Here is a 17,398-nt window from a genome sequence, read left to right as displayed (position 1 = left end):
CCTTACTATCTCACAAATCAAAAATCTTATAAATTAAAGACTTCCCTTACAGAAAAAGAAAAATCATCAACCAACTTAAACACAAATTTGGAGTTAATCATCTCTTGAGAGGCTATCTCGCATCTCACCCTGACAATCAGAAGGCATACTAGGTCATGGTGATTTACAATGACTAGGTAAAAAAAGGAAGGGATGAATCACAAGGCTTCATCCTTTAGTTTTTTTCTTAAGCATACAATTGGTATCTACTTCTGTAAAATCACTAGCAAGAGAAAGTTGTCATCCAAATTTTCATTTGGCTTCTTGTTGTAAAGCATGTATATTCTTCGAATCCTCCTCCACCACATTTATTTGCAAAGGCGGCAGTGAAAATGCACTAACAGTTGAGCTTCCACTCCGAACATCCTTCAAGACACGCAATGCGGTTTCAGTTTGCTTTCCGTACACACTCTCCATTTGCTTTATTTCTGCAAGTTCTATAGGAGCTTTGAGTACAATTTCTCTAGTTTCAGCCACAGCCTCAGAGTCGCACTGTTCTTCTGCTTTGGCTGCTTCGGATGGACCTGATGGGTCATTCCTGGAGAAGACGTGATCAAGCATCACCTCACACTCCTTCACGAGCTTATTGAGTACATCAGTACTGAAGAATGGCTGTTGCATGACCCTTTGGACAAAGGGAAACCGAATTAGAGCACCGGTTCGCTTGTCATGTTTCTTCAGAATCTTCAATAGTCCTGTTGACAGGAAGCAGAAACACCAAAAGAAAGCAGATGAGAAAACAGATATCAGAATTTCACGAACTTCGAGGAAAAAAAAAATAGAAGATTGACAAGTTGCTCTCTCAATTTTAACCATTGTTTTTATGTGACAAGAGGAAAAACAAGACGAATCACATAGACTACAGGAGATCAATATGTTCTTCAATCAATCAAAGCTGTATGCCTCATTCAAATTTGAACAATAACTGTCAACGTTTTCAACATATAAAGATGACTACCTGTATAATTAAGTGCACTGTAGTTCTCTAACAAAACCATCTCTCCATGAAAATCAACTATTTCTCTGCCTACTCTCATCAACTCCTCATTTGAATCTTTGGCTTCTGCCACCCTATCCTGTAGTTCCTGCATTTACAAACAGACCCAAAAAAGTATGAAAAACAAATCAAATGTCTTCACCAATTGCCAGGTCATTCAGTAATATACGCCTCATACAAACAATTAATGATTTGACAGGAATAGTGCAGGAACAGCTAAGCATATTTACACTTTTACTAAGAGACTTAAATATAACATCCATTATTTCGCATTCAACATATAGTCGTCCAGTGTCAGACTCTTGTAAAGAAGAGAGTGGAGCTGTGCATTATCCAATGGCAAACAGAGCTTGACAGGGATACCATGGTGATTAACGTCAAACAAGGACTGGAGAACGTATACAATCTCAAAAGGAAAGCGGAAAAGAGAAAACCAAAACATACTTCAAAGAAGCACATAGGTTTATATAGATAATGCATTTTAGAGGAAAAGAAGTTTCGAACAACTAGAAAACTGGTGGTCCATATGGAACAGCTACACGTCTATAACATAAATTCGGAATTCTTTTTGGTAATTTGACTGCATTTATAGAAGCAAAAAGATTTCATGAAAGTTATTACAAAAAGCACAAATCTTTCCCAAAAGGTCTATTAGTAATTCCATCAAATCTGAGTTAAAACATCACTCGCCATTCAATAATAACAATATTAAATGCTTAAAGAATGTGATCGCATTACTACCTAACATGACAAAACAGCAAAACTAAATTTGGTATTGGATAAAGCTTTACTAAACATATTCATCCCCCACACACTTTCTAAGATCACACAACTAATGCACTCGAATGTCACACATACAAAGTTGATTCTCATTTGCAATGCCAACCATTCAATCGAGGGCAACTAACTATACTAGTTTCACCTGCAAAGCCTAAAGTTTCCAGCTGCATCAACAGTAAACTGAGATACTATCCAAAGCACATCAACTGAATGCCCTTGAGCTTAAATATTACCAATCCCTACTTACATTTGCTTCTAAATTGTGTGTATTGCAGAGCCTAAACTAAATTGAAGAAACAAACGCAGCTTCTCCTATTCAGATTAGCTAGTCAAGCTTTGCTTACACGCATAAATCTTTCAAGATTAAAGAAAACTACACATAAAGATACATGAAGTTTTAAACCAAGTAACTAAATCAATCAAATTCTTGAACAATTTCTCATGCTCTATGAATCGAATTGTATCATTCAGTAAAAAAAAAAGAGAGAGAGAGATGAATTACAAAAACAATACCTTCCATCTAATAACGTACTCTTCCTCTTTCTCCTCGAAAAACGAATTGAACTTGTCCATTTCGTTCTCTAACAACCTCACGAAATCGGCGACCGCCTTGGAAACGTCACCGCCGTTGTCGTCGGCGAAATCCCCGCCGTCCGTCCGCACCTCCTCGTCGGACAATCTCGGCCGTTTACTCGGCGGCCTGTCCCCGTCTTTGGGGTAGATCAGCTTCAATTGCTTCTTCAAGTCCTTGTAGGACAAGAACTTGTCCCGCCATTCCGGCAAGGCCTCCTCGATCAGGATGCCGAGGCTCTTCGAGAACTTCATGATTCCGGCTACACCAGCAGCGCCGAGATGTGGAGCTTTCCGGTGAATAGACGGTTACGAAACGACGACGTATAGAGAGATGGATGGAGATCGAGATGGAGGTTATAGTAGTGGAATGAGAATATTCGTCAAGTGGGTTATGCGGCATATTCTCTTCTCATCTTTTTCTGGTTATTATGGGAATATTCTCGCTGGTTGACTAAGAAAAGAAAACGACAATTATATGGTATTTATTTTATTATTATTTTCTTAAATATCATTTTTTTGGATAACGTTCTTGGCACACAGGTTATGGTAGAAGAGAAGGAAACAAAACGATCTTTCCTTATCTTGAAGGCTGTTTTCCTGTCTAGGTGAGATCTGATACATAGAAGAGGAATGCTAGCAACCTTCTTTCCCTCTAACATTTTCCTTTCTACCTTTCTCATTCATTGCATGTCATGTGTATTCCTCTATCTAAATAATTCAAATAATTAATACAATTAAAAGACAAGTTTTCACTTCCCCTCTTTACCCTTATTTAATTTCACATGCATTTAATTAAGTAATTAATTTTATCTTTTCAACTTTTTTTTTTCTTTCGTGAATCCATTTTATTTGCATTTTGTATACTCTTGTGGGCTTACGTACGGAAATACGTACATATATATTTAAGAACATACTTCAAATTTTTTCCCAAACGTTTGCTTTACTTATATACATATATCAAAGAGAATGTTAAAAAAAAAAAAAAAAAACATTTGCAGCTGCCATGTCAGTGAGCTTTTTCATTTTATTTATTTATTTATTTTTGGCTTTTGTGGGTTTTATATAAAAAAAAGATGTTAAAAAAGTCTCAGTATTATGGAACATGACCAAATAAATAAAAGAAAAATTTAGTTGAAGAACTTAGGAAATATAAGAAATGAAAAAAATGTTAGAAAAACAAAAGAGTTAAGAGCTTTTTATTTTTATTTTTATTTATTTTTATTATTCATATTAATAGAGAGTATTTAATAAGGTCAAACTTTTTTTTTTTGAGGGAAATGAGGTCAGAAATTTATTGCATCTGAAAAAGTATTACATAGAGGTAGCTTCAGCTGCTAATGCAGCAAGCATAAAGGAGGGAGAAGAAAAATAAAAACATTCCTGGGTTTCAGTACAAGCATGTGCAGCCATGAGATGAGCCACCCTATTTGCACTTCTATGAACATGCACAATCTTTAAGTTTGGATGAGATTCAAGTATCAAACCTAGATCATCATATATTCGACCCAAAGCAGAAGTATTAGGGTCATCACGCTGCATCAATTGTCTCTGGACTACTTGTGCATCAGTTTCTAATATAGCAGGAGCAAGTCCTTGCTCCACAGCAAAATGCAAGGCCAGTTTGCATCCTAACAACTCAACATGCTCTGGGCAAAGTAAACCCTGAAACGGTCTACATCCACCAGCAAGAAATCTGCCCAAATTGTCTCTTACTACAAAGCCAACACCCCCACATTTGGTAGCATGATTATATGAACCATCTATATTGATCTTGCACCATCCCATAGGAGGAGAAGACCAGCGTACTGTCCTCACAGCACGACCAACCAATGGTTTCAGATTGTGAAACCTAAAAGCATGCAGCCTAGACATTGTCATAATAAGTACCTCAGTTGTAACACCTTTGTTGTCCCAAATCCGACAATTCCGTTCCTTCCAAATGCCCCAAAGTAGATAAATCAAATCACCCAGGTCTTTAACCGAAAGCTTATGAGCACAAAAACTAATCCACTCAATAATATCAAGATGAGCAGAGTGAGGGTTATAACAAACCTGTGATAGCACACCATTGGATTGAAGCACCTGTTTGGTAAATGGACAATCTCGGCATAAATGAATTGTAGTCTCCAAGTCAGAAGAGCATAGAACGCAAATATGTGAGTCCAAGATCACCCTTTTCGAAGCAAGCCTTTCTAGAGAAGGTAAAATATTGTGACAAACTCTCCAAATGTGAACTTTAGCAGAATTAGGAATGACAACTGCCCAAAGCTTCTTCCAAAAACTCACACCCACGGATAACTGGAAAGGACTTCTCGAATGTGAGAGGGAAAACTCAAGACGATAAGCAGACTTAACTGTAAATTTACCGCTCTTCTCCACCCTCCACACTACTCTATCATCAACTACTCGTGTACTCAGAGGAATACTCATAATAGCTTCTGCCTCTTCCCTTGTAAACACCCTTCTAATCAAGCTAGCATTCCACTGCCCTGCATGATCAAGCAAATCGCTAACCTGATTAACTTCCAACGAAGTAGTATCATTAGCAGCCGGTTTGTAGTCTGCAACCCCAGGCACCCAACAATCTGACCATATGTTTACAGACAAGCCATTACCAATTTGCTAATAAGAGCTCCGTCGTAGAAACTCCCTAGTAGAAAACAAACTTCTCCATGAGTAAGAAGGAGAAGTAGAAGGTTCAGCCAACCAGAAGTTAGAATTTGGAAAGTATTTTGCTTTGTAGATCCGAGCTACCAATGAATCCGGATTGTTTACCACACGCCAAGCTTGTTTGGCTAACAATGCAGAGTTGAAATTAGATAAACTTCGAAACCCTAGACCCCCTTCCTCCTTAGGGTTGCATAAAGCTTTCCAAGATTTCCAATGAATTTTTCTCTCATTCAGTGTACTACCCCACCAAAACCGAGCACACATTTGCTCAAGATCATCACAAAAATTCTTAGTGAGTTGGAAAACACTCATAGCATAAGTAGGTAGAGCTTGAGCAACCACCCGGATAAGAATGTCCTTCCCAGCTCCACTCAACAACTTTCCTTGCCAATTTGCTAGCTTCCTTGACAAATTATCTTTGATGTAATGAAAGGTAGAAGTTTTCTTCCTACCCACGTAAGTTGGCAAACCCAAATATTTCTCATGAGACTCCACTTCCTCAACCCCCAAAAGGCTAGCAATTTCATCTCTCATGAACTCTGAAACATTTTTGCTAAAAACAACAGAACTCTTGTTAAAATTAACCAACTGACCAGAGGCTCTACCATAAGTCTCAAGAACTTCTTGAATCTGATAACAATCCTCTAAAGAGGCGTGGCCATAAAGCATGCTGTCATCAGCAAACAATAAATGGTTAACTGCTGGGGCTTCATGACAAACCTCAATGCCGGATAGAGCCCTAACTCCTGTTTTTGTCGAAGTAAAGCAGACAAACCCTCTGCTCCAATGAGAAATAAATAAGGTGATAAAGGGTCACCTTGCCTTAGTCCTCTGCTAGGGATAACCAACCCCCGAGGTTTACCACGGATCAAGAAAGAGTACCTTACAGAGCAAACACACTGCATTACCGTATCAATCCAGCTAGAAGCAAAACCAAATCTCTCCATCACCCTCCGAAGGAAAGTCCACTCCATCCTGTCATAGGCCTTACTAAAGTCGAGCTTCAGAGCCATAAAGCCCTCATTTCCATCCCTTTTATTATGCACAAAATGAGCTACTTCGTTAGCGACAAGTATATTGGCTGTAATCAGCCTGCCTGGTACAAATGCACTTTGAAATGGAGATATCAAATTTGGGAGAAAAAGCTTCAATCTGTTGGCAATAACCTTCGAACATATCTTGTAGATTACATTACATAATGCAATAGGCCTCAAATCAGCCATATGTTCCGGATTAGGCACTTTTGGAATAAGGCATATGTGTGTAAAATTAATCTGCTTCAAAAACTGACCTGTTTGTAAACAATTTTGTACTGCCTCAGTAATGTCGCTTCCAATAGTTTCCCAATAGTGTTGGAAAAATAGGGGAGGCATACCATCCGGCCCAGGGGACTTGGTTGGATACATCTGAAATAAAGCACACCTCACCTCTTCCTGAGAATATTGTGCACATAACTGAATATTCATCTCTTGAGAAACGCAAGGCTGGATTGCTTCCAAGGTAGTGTTCATAGCTTCCATATCAATCTCGGAGGCAGTAAACATAGTAGAGAAATAAGAAGTTATCACCTTCTCCACTTCCTCATCCTCCTCACACCATTCGCTATCTTCATTATACAAACCACAAAGAGTATTTTTTCTCCTTCTATTAGCAGTCTTCCTATGAAAATAACTTGTATTTCGGTCTCCCTCTTTCAACCAATGCACTTTGGAACGTTGCTTCCAAAAGCTTTCTTCTTGTGAAAGAAGACACTGCAGCTTTTCCGTCAATTGTTTCTTCTCCCTCGTCACAGCCTCAGACAACTGAACATCAAGCAATTCCTCCATTCTCGCTCTAATGCCAAGCATCTGCAATTGTCTACCCTTATACGCCCTTTTCTGCCATTTATCTAGCTTTAACCTTGTATAGGTAATCTTCTGCGTTACACGAAACATGGGTGAACCAGGAACATCAGTAGCCCATGCCGTCTTCACAACATCATCACACTCACTATTCTGCAACCAGTAAGATTCAAACTTGAATCTACGATGGATCCTTCTCTTAGGCAATGGGACCGTGCTGGCATGAAGCAGGATAGGGACGTGATCTGAATCGCTAGGCGGCAGATGTTGTAGTCTCGCATGGCCATAGATATCAAACCAGGAAGGTGTGCAAACTGCTCTGTCCAGACGGAGCTGGGTTTCCGAGTTCCACCATGTAGATTGAGGGCCATGAAACCCTAGGTCTATTAAATCCCCATAACCTAGAGCATCACGAAACCCCCGCATTTGTCTATCTGCCCTAGTCGGACCGTCTTTCTTCTCATCATTATTGAGGATCTCGTTGAAATCCCTAATAACAACCCATGGCAGTACATCCAAATCTCTCAAATCCCGTAACAGCTGCCAGGAACGATCACGCTCTGACGTCCGAGCATAACCGTAAAAGCCAGTCAATCTCCAGTGTGGATTGCCAACACCGCTGTCAATAAACAGATCCATATGATGTTGTGAGACTGTTCCAATCTTCGCCTGGACTTCGTCACTCCAAAACATACCCAAACCCCCAGCCTGCCCATCACTCAAGACTTCCCGTGAATTGGGAAACCCTAAGGCAGTAGACAAAGCGTTAAAATCAGAGAGACGACTGATTTTTGTTTCACAGATGAAAACAACTTGAGGACGGTTCTGAGCAATCAAATCTTTCAATGCTCTCGTTGTTGTGTCATTGCAGATCCCTCTACAATTCCAACTAAGAATTTCCAAATCCATGGTAGTAGAAATTTTGCTTTCTAGATCTCTAGAAAGTAAACCCTAGCAACGCCGCGCTAGGTCAAGAACCTAATTTAATATAAGGTCAAACATAAATAAGGGTAAAACATGAAATGAAATTAGTTGTTTTTTCAAGGTAGTAAATACATAGATTGTAATCATAAATGAATCCACATGGCATGCAATGAATGGGAAAGGTAAAAAGGGAAAGGTTTGAGGGTAAGGTTTTTTTTTTTTTTTTTTCTTTGATAAAAGAGGATCAAAGGATTTCACTCCTACCCCATGGTGACTCGAACCCATGACTTCGTCATTAGGTAGTGGGTGCTCTAACCACTAAGCTAACACCACTTGAGGGAAGGTTGCTAGCATTCCTCTACATCGAAATAGAGTCGTAATGTTCTATTTTGAGCTAATTCGAGTATAAAATAAAAGAAAAAAAAGGAAAGTTATAGTTATAGTTAAATCTGATAACTTAACAACATCTCATAATCAAGATAAGAACTACATGCAGTTATAAAAAAAAAGGGTTATTATCACAAATGGTACCTGAACTATACCTCAATTTTATCGATGATACCTGAACTTCAATTTTGATCACAACCAGTACCCGAACTTTTCGATTTCATTTTAAATGGTACCTAGAGCCACCTCCAGTCACTATTCCGACTAAAAACGGCATGTAAAGGCAATCATAGTGATGATCTTTGATGATTTCAAGGGTTGAGATCATATATAGTGATGATTTTTTTGGTAATAGACTTGCCTTGAACTTTTTTTAAATTTTTTTATATTTTAGATTTGACTTTTTTTGGCCGGAATAGTGACCGAATGTGGCCTTAGGTACCATTTAAAATGAAATCGAAAAGTTCGGGTACTGGTTGTGATCAAAATTGAAGTTTAGGTACCATCGATAATATTGAGGTATAGTTTAGGTACCATTTATGATAATTACCCTAAAAAAATAAAAAATAAAAAACACTAGACTTAGAATGAAACATGGTTTAGTTCGTCGTCTCGTGTCAAAGAAATGGTGGAAGTTGAGCTAAACAAGTGGAACTGTGGAAGTAATTAGGATATGAAAAAGCATTTTGACCCTTTGTTGTGATATTATCTAGGGATATTGACCCAATACCCAAATTTAGGCCAATATACTCCCACTTACCGTAATCCACTAAGAGTTTTTTACTCCCATTCACCCAATTTAACGTTTAATGACAATTTTTCCCTATCAATTCACCTAAAACTCATCGATCTCTCTCTCCTCTCAAACTCTCTCTCCTCCCTGAGTCTCTCTTTGTCTCTCTCTCCCTCCCTCCCCCAGCGACGTCGTCGAGGACCCATCCGAGGCCACCGGAAACGCGCCGTCGTGGACACTTAAATCGGTCCAGCATCGAGGCTCTTCATGCGTCGTCGTGCAGCACGGTTTCGACTCAGACAGAAACTCCGGCGCAATCGTCGTGCCACAAATCGGTCTGGCATCGAGGCTCAATCCGCCGACGTGCAACACAGACTTCAACTCCAACGCCGACAGCCGGGCAATCGGTGTTGGTCGATGAGGAACTGCAACACCGGAGATATTGATGAGGATCTGCATAGCCGGTGGCTAGCTGTCTATGGCCGGAAGACGATGAGGAGACTCTTCAATTCAAATGTTCTAATCTTAGGGATCCCAGGGGTTTCCGGAATTCGAGGGAGCTGTGAGGTTGGGAAGGAACGAAGGAGGTGTTTCTGATGCAAGAGAGCGGTGAAGATGGTGATTGGGTGCCCAGAGCTTTTCCGGGTGCCCAAATCAATTTCTGGTTTTTTTTTTTTTTGCTACCCACAGCATTTTCTGGGCCAATTGATGAATGGTTATTGCGAAATTGGCGAGTTGGGTAATGCACAGAAGGTGTTTGATTAAATGTGTGGAAATGATTATTGGAAGATAATAATGAGATTATTGGGGGGCAGTAAAAAGATTATTGAGTCTTGGGCAATAATAAGATTATTGGGGGGCAGTAATAAGATTATTTATTTGGATAAACCTACTAAAACTTTCAAAATTAAAAACATCTTCATTTTTCACTAAATATTGATCCCTAATAAACTTGTTATTGGGGGGCAATAATATGTTTATTGGGGGGGGGGCAGTAATATATTTATTGGGGAGCAATAATATGATTACTGGGTATTATTGAGGGGTAATAAAATCAGACGCCGAAATCCGGTCACCGGTCCGGTAGTCGGATTCGGAATTCCAGTGACCGGTCGCCGGAGTCCGCAGCCGGCCACTGGTCACCGGAGTCCGGCAATGTCTCCTATGACTTCTCTCTCTAAGTGATAAAGAAGGAGAGGGTAAAATTGTCCCAAAAATAAATAAAAATGAATAAAAAAAACTTAATTGGGTATTAGGGAAATGATCTCTTAGAGTGTTTGGGTAAGTGAGCAATCTATTAGAGTGTTTGGGTAAGTGGGCATTTTTTAGTCTAAAATTGTGTAAATGGTCATTATCCCAACTTTGTATTCGATCATCTACTAATTATAGCTTTCTTTTGTATATATGACATCAAGTTTTAGCAATTTTCAATAAAACTAGGTTATTTAACCATCTTCGATACATGTACTATTAATGTAGTATATGTAGTAATGTTCATACTATTATAAAAAAATTTATATTTATTTCTTAATATACATGTATGTGTATTGAAAATTGTAGTATATAAATCTAATATTTAGATAATCGGTAGATTCGGTATTTACCAAAACCAAACCAACTTTTTTAGTAATTTTCGATTTCGGTTTTATCGGTCTCGGTTACCAAAAAGTCGGTTTACCAAACCTAAAACATCGGTTGGTATTCGGTCGGTTTGGTAATTACCAAACCAAGTAGCAGCTCTAGTTTAAATGTTAATTGTAGCTAAGCTTCATCCTCTATTCGAAGGTAAGCAATTAAAACTTCATTATCCATAATCGCACATTTAGATATTATTATGTCTAGATTGGATTTACTTGCAAATTGTAGAAAATTTGAAAAAGAACTAGAAGAAGAACAGGAAAAGCTAAGAAGAGCAAAAGACTTCCGAAGCAGACTCAGCCGAGCTACTCCTGATTACTGGGATAGAATATTCCTAGTACAGAAAAGAATCTATAAGCTTGAGAGAAATATAGAAGAACTAAAGTTCATGGTTACGTAGGAACAAAGCCTCTTGACTATTTGAGCATTGTTTAGATCCGCAAATCACTGGTATAAGAGCTTGCAAAGAGCTCAAAAGAGGAATCTCCAATGGGGACAATGTCTGAATTACTATTAGAGAAGTTGAATTCTCTACTAATATCTTCTGATGAGAAACATTAGAACTTGATACAAGAAGTATATAGATGTCAAAATCATCTAGAAAAAGTACCAGATATAATCGCCCAATTAGAAAAATTGGAGCACAAAATAGATTATATCAAGGAACTTCCTAAAAGGAAAGAAGTACAGCTAACAAGTGTTGGCAGAAAAATCACTGAACAACAAAAAACGCTGGATTCTATGAAAGATATACTGAAGGATAAGAAAAAGCCTCCAGTAAAATCAAAGAAAGCTAATGGATTCAAACCATTAGAAAAGCCTAAGAAGAATCCTACGCCAAGCATGATTTTTCTAGATCCTTCTACTAGTATGACTAGTATTAGGTATGAAAAACCAAAACACTTGGTAGCAAGAGATGTCAAGATGATGAGCATCTTTGGGAAGAAGAAAGGAGTACAACTCCTAAATGTTGAAGAATTTGAATACAACGAAATTGAACAGGAGGTAAAAAACTCCACAATTCCAAAGCTAGATTTCAAACAAATCTACAAAAGGGGAAAGTTTGAACTGATGGATAGCCATCATTTCAAATTATTGGAATTTACAACCCTCTCTACAACAGGAGAAACAGATGATCACTCCTAATGAAGTTGCCAGAGCAAGAACAAAGAATTATCAATTTATGCACATTGGAGCAGTCCAAGTAGGCATAAAACTTCTTGCCCGAGAAGGCATAAACTGTTTAGTTCTATGTGTCTTACAAGACAATAGACTAACAGATTTTCAAGCTAGTCTGCTGGGAACACTTGAAGCATCTCTATGCAATCAGGTGGCATATTTCAATTGTTTCCCAAATTTCTCAACCAGCTTGAAAGATGCAACCCACTGTCTCAGACTGAGAGTCAAGACAGATGACATATCTATGAAAAAGGATATGCAAGAACTTAATTGCTATAGTATACAGAATATACTATAAACTGATGAGTACTACAGTAGAACCTAAGACAAGGGTATCAAATATCCCAGGTCTTACTACTGGATTTCTCACCAGCCAGAAGAATAATTCACAACAGATTCACAAGGTTACTTGGAATGAAGTAATTTTTCCTATATATTGAATGGAAATTATCTGGTCCGAAAAAACCAGCAGAAAATGCCAAAGCGGCAATATATGAAAGTAGAAATACTGGAGATATCAGTCTAAAATTCGACGATGACAGAAAAAGTGACGTATGTCCTGAAAATGTCAGGATAAACAAAAATCTTCTTAGAAGAAGCTACAGCACTAGAGAAACTAGTGTTAGTGGTACCAAATTCTCTGTTGAATAACCAACAGAGCCTATTACTGAAGAAAAATTGGAAGCTGATCTAAACAGACCAGTAAATATGCTTAGAGCAGAAAAGCTCTATAAACTCTATGATAAAGCAGAATCTTGCGAAAATCCTGAACGGTTAGAAAAACTAATCGAAGAAATGAAAATTTTCAAACCAGGAAAGGAAAGAAAAATCCTTCCTTATCAAGATATCGAAATGGAAGAAGGAGAAAGCTCCAAAACTTTCATCATCAGAGAAAAGGGAAAACTTAAACTCCCTGTACAGAAAGCCCCTACGGGCAGAAAAGAAGAAAGAAATTCTCAAAGATTTATCCCAAAGGACAATATACCCAGAATACCAATTACCAATTATGGTATTTGGCTAAATCTAGACAAGAGAAAAACTCTTGATCAATGGGTAGACAGCCTCATGATGGCTTCTTCTCTCACCCTTGGAAAATTTGAAGCACCAGATCTTCAGGTGTACTATGAAACTACTCTCACCGGAGTAGCTAAAAAGTACTATCTGTCTTTCAAGGAAACTGCCAGAGGAAGAGACTGGCTAGAAGAGATAAAAAATTCAAAATCTCCGTATGATTTTGCAGTACCCCTGTACGATCAGTTATGTGGAGATCTCTCAAATCTGAGTGAGAAGGCTAAAGAAACGGCCAAATCAAATATCTATGCTCTCAAAATTTGTGACATGAGATATTTTGAAGAATACTTGAATGAATTTCAATAATACTACTGTACAATAGGTGAACTAGAGAATACCGATCTAGTAAACCTGTTACACAGAAAACTCCCTGAACCATGGAGAACAGCTGTGAGAGAAAGCATAGCTGAAAAACCAATTGAAAGATTTTCAGTTGGAGGAATTGCCGACAGAATCAGGCAATTACTAAAAGAGCAATGCAAAGAAAATCTTAGAGCCAAGATGGCCAAGAAACAACTCAAAGGAGTGGAAAACTTTTGTTATGGAATATTGGATATGTCAACCAACTGGGGATGTCACGAATCCAAGTTCCACAAGAAAAGAAAAGAAAAATATTACTAAAAAAGATTCAGAAAGAGTAATAAGAAAAAATATTGGAAATGAATTCAAGAAAAGTTCCAATTTCAAGAAACAATTGGAGGAAGATCCAAAAAGGAAATTCTTCAAGGAAAAGAAGAATCACCAAACCAACCACCGGAATAAACAACCAGGCAAGAAAGCTTGCAGATGTTGGTTATGTAAAGCTAAAGGGCACTATGCCAATGAATGCCCAGAAAAGGGTAAAAGATCTACTAAAGCTCTACTTGAAGAATATGAGCCTATAGTAGAAACAACAAATATGAAAGGCTACGAAATAGCCTATTCTGATGACGAAGAAGATGACATGTCAGTTTACTCTGCCTGGTCTGAAGAAGAATCATCTGATTCTTAAACAGATTCTGAAGTAGAATACTTAGAATCAAGACAGATGAATGTTCTGAAAGTACAAAATTGGGAAGAAAGCAAGACAGAAGCAATAAGGTCTTCTTATCAGGTGAACCCTGGTACATTCGTTTGTGATTACTGCCTATGTCACGAAAAGAATGGACTTCCTATGTTTTGTGAAGAGTCAAAAAAGACTTATCACAAAGAATGCTTCATAGCTGAAGCAAGAAGAAAAACCAAGAATGGCCTTATCAGCCAATTGGTAGAACAAGAATATGAAGAATATTTCTCTGAGCAAAAAGAGAAAGAAGTAGAAACTCTGTTCCAAGAAATCATGGAACCATCTTCCTCAAAAATAAAGGAAGAAAAAATCGATGAAGAAAAAATTGATGAAACTATAGAACTGGTTGAACCACCAGAATCAGCTCCAGAAGAATGTAAACCATTCATACAACAGGAACAAGCTCAAGAAAATGAGCTTCAACAGTCGAAGATCATCTCTACTAGTAGATACAGCAACTACATAGAGATTGGATTAAAGTTCCCTGATCACAAGAAATATCATCTACATGCATTTGTAGATAATGGATCAGGATTCACTGTTGCAAAGAGATTTGCGATTCCAGAAGAACTCTGGAAAGAAGATAAGAAAAGAATAGCTACTGGTGTCCAGTTTGATGGAAGCTATCTTACAATGAATAAGGTAGCTAAAAATGTTCATATCACCATTGGTGGAGGAACATTTATCATTCACACTCTTTGGCAATCAGAAGGCCAAGGATCAGATTTCTTGTTGGGAAATGATTTTATTCTCCAACAGAGGTTCATACAAGATGAAAAAGCGATAGACTTTAGAAAAGGAGAACGGGTGTTCTGGGCAGACCGGCTTAATCATGCAAAAAGTGTAGTAGGTCCAAACTTTACAACTCAGTATCCGAGATCGCAACAGAATAGTGGTGATCATCAGCCCTACAAACCCAAATTTGAACCTGTGCTTCAAATCAAACAACAAGAAGAATTACTTGTTGAAGAATCTTTTGACGAAGAAGTGGAAACAACTAGCGAAGATGAAGAAGCTAGTTTCATCCATGAGCATAACCTCAAGCACTTCCAGAATAAGCTTGAGTCCCAGAAAATTCCTACTCTTGACAAAATCAAGAAAATGCTCGAACAGAATGTAGATGTCGACCCTCATAAATTTTGGGAAAAAGACCCAGTGGTCTATGAATTGAGATTACATGATATGAATGCTATCTGTCATGTCAAAGCAATTCCTCAGTACAAAGAGGAAGATCAGAAAGAATTCAGAAAAGATATTGAAGATCTCCTAAACAAGAGGTTAATTCAACTATCTACTAGCCCTCATCATGCTCCAGCATTCTACGTGAGAAATCATGCTGAAAATCTCAGAGGAAAAGCTAGAATGGTAATTGACTACAAAGATGTCAATAAGAAGACCGTTAAAGACGGTTATCAAATCGCTCAAGTAAGAGTACTAATCAACCAGCTCAGAGGAGCTAAAGTCTTTTCAAAATTCGATGCAAAGTCGGGTTTTTGGCAAGTCAAGATGCATCCAGATAGTGTTCCGCTCACAGCATTTGGAACACCACAAGGACATTACGAATGGTTAGTAATGCCCTTTGGCCTAAAACAAGCCCCTTCAATCTTCCAGAGAAAGATGGATGACATCTTCAAACATGTTGCTGAATTCTGTGTCGTCTACATTGATGACATCATTGTCTTCTAAAAAAACAGAGAAGAACACATGAAACACCTCCACGAGGTTGTAAAGCTGATAGTTCAGCATGGAATCATCTTAGGAGAAAAGAAAATCTTCTTTATCCTAGATGAAGTGGATTTCCTTGGAATAAACATCAAGAATGGAGTGATAAAACTCCAACCTCACATCCTTGAGAAAATCTGGAAATTCCCAGATAGAATTCCTGATGGTAAGAGTCTAGAAAGATTCTTAGGAGTCATTAATTATGGGAGAGATTTCATTCCCAAAATCTCAGGACTAACATCAATGTTATCTCCTAAAACAAGTTCCAAGAAAAAATGGAACTTCACAGAAGATGATGAGAAAATTGTGAAGCAGATAAAAGCCCTCTGCAAAAATCTCCCTCCTCTACAACAACCAGAGGAAAATGATGAAATCATTCTCCAAACAGATGCTAGTGATAATTACTGGTCCGGTGTTGTTCTGGCAAAAACGTCTGAAACTAACATTGAAAAGATTTGCAAATTTTGTAGTGGCAAGTTCAGCCCTGCAGAACAAAATTATCCTACAGGAGAAAAAGAAATTTTGGCTGTCAAGAAAACAATTTTAAATTCTCCAGCTTTTCTTGGAAAACCCTTTACTGTACGCACCGATTGTGCTAGAGTAAAGAATTTTAAAAATTTTAAACTTGATAAAGCTTCTGATAGAGGAAGATTAGCAAATTGGCAATTATTTCTTAACCAATATGATTATAATGTTGAATTAATTGCAGGAAACAAAAACTATCTTCCAGACGCATTAACCAGAGAAATGACAATGTTCAGCCGAAGAGATGACGACGAAGGTCGCAATCCCAGAAATAGGAGAACTGGGAAAGAACATGAAACTGCTGAGGATCCTAAAGAAAAAATCCTCAAAAGGTTTCTGCTAAGTCCAAAAGGACTAGCTACAACTGATCAATCTCAGGGTAAAGGATTGGCTAGCCCGTCTCAAACGGCAGACGGTAAAGGCTCATCAAGACCGTTGAAGGCTGTTGCTTTGCCAAAAAGCAAATCAACTTCAACTGGAGTTATAAATGTTTTTAATTATGAATTGAAAACCTTTGCTGATCCTGTGTTCAGAACTGGCAGGAGGCTAGCATACCACCAGAAGGCAATTTTAGATAACCTCTTATTCGCCTTTCAGGAAAGAAACAGTGGAATCATGTTCCCAGCTCTCTTTGCATTAGCTGAAGAACTCCATGAAAATGCTAGACCATAATTCGAGGAAGTTCATGAAAGTACACAGCAGAGTGCTGTCCAGAATGAAAAAATCCAGTATCTTGAAGATCCTGAGAGTGCTAGAGTTCCTGTTTTAGCACTGAATGAACCAGACTGGTTCGACTTTCATACTCTCATAGGAAGTCAGAATTCTGACTCTTTCCCTCCAACTCTCTTCATAGTCCCTGGACCTTATGTTGGAAGGTATGTAGTCAATGTTCAGAGTGAACATCCTCAAGAACACAAGTTTTGGCTTGTTGAAAACGGTTTTGTCCATAATCTCTGGACTAAAACTAATGATGATCTCAAGGGATTACCACCTATTATAGTCAATACAGTTAAAAATGTTAGAAAAAAATGACTGTATTCTCAGGTTGAAATTCAGATCAACTCCTCCAGAATAGAAATGGTGAAGTTGAATATATTTCTCCATATCATTATGTGAGGATTATCCAAGGAAGATATCTTCAGCCTGTATGTGTGGGATACAATGGTCAGCCAAACTCTAGCATTCCTTGGATGAAGGTCATGTCCCTCGACTACATTCAGAAGATCATCTAAGAAGATAAAGAAAACACATTCCTGGCAGCAGGAGAGAAAATC

The 17,398-nt window shown here is 38.2% G+C and overlaps 1 protein-coding gene across 1 annotated transcript; it reads right to left on the bottom strand.

Moving 5' to 3' along the window:
• Positions 1-46: 46 nt before the first annotated feature.
• On the bottom strand, positions 47-2,788 carry LOC133740123 (SPX domain-containing protein 1-like). Its single transcript, XM_062168044.1, has 3 exons — positions 2,330-2,788; positions 998-1,124; positions 47-734 (listed from the first exon to the last, which is right to left on the bottom strand). Exons 1-3 carry the CDS (start codon positions 2,639-2,641, stop codon positions 292-294), a joined length of 882 nt encoding a protein of 293 aa, XP_062024028.1. The 5' UTR covers positions 2,642-2,788; the 3' UTR covers positions 47-291.
• Between the last annotated feature and the right edge of the window lie 14,610 nt (positions 2,789-17,398).

Source organism: Rosa rugosa, chromosome 3 (assembly GCF_958449725.1).
Source record: "Rosa rugosa chromosome 3, drRosRugo1.1, whole genome shotgun sequence".
Taxonomy (NCBI): domain Eukaryota; kingdom Viridiplantae; phylum Streptophyta; class Magnoliopsida; order Rosales; family Rosaceae; genus Rosa; species Rosa rugosa.
This window is presented reverse-complemented; position numbering and strand designations above follow the sequence as displayed.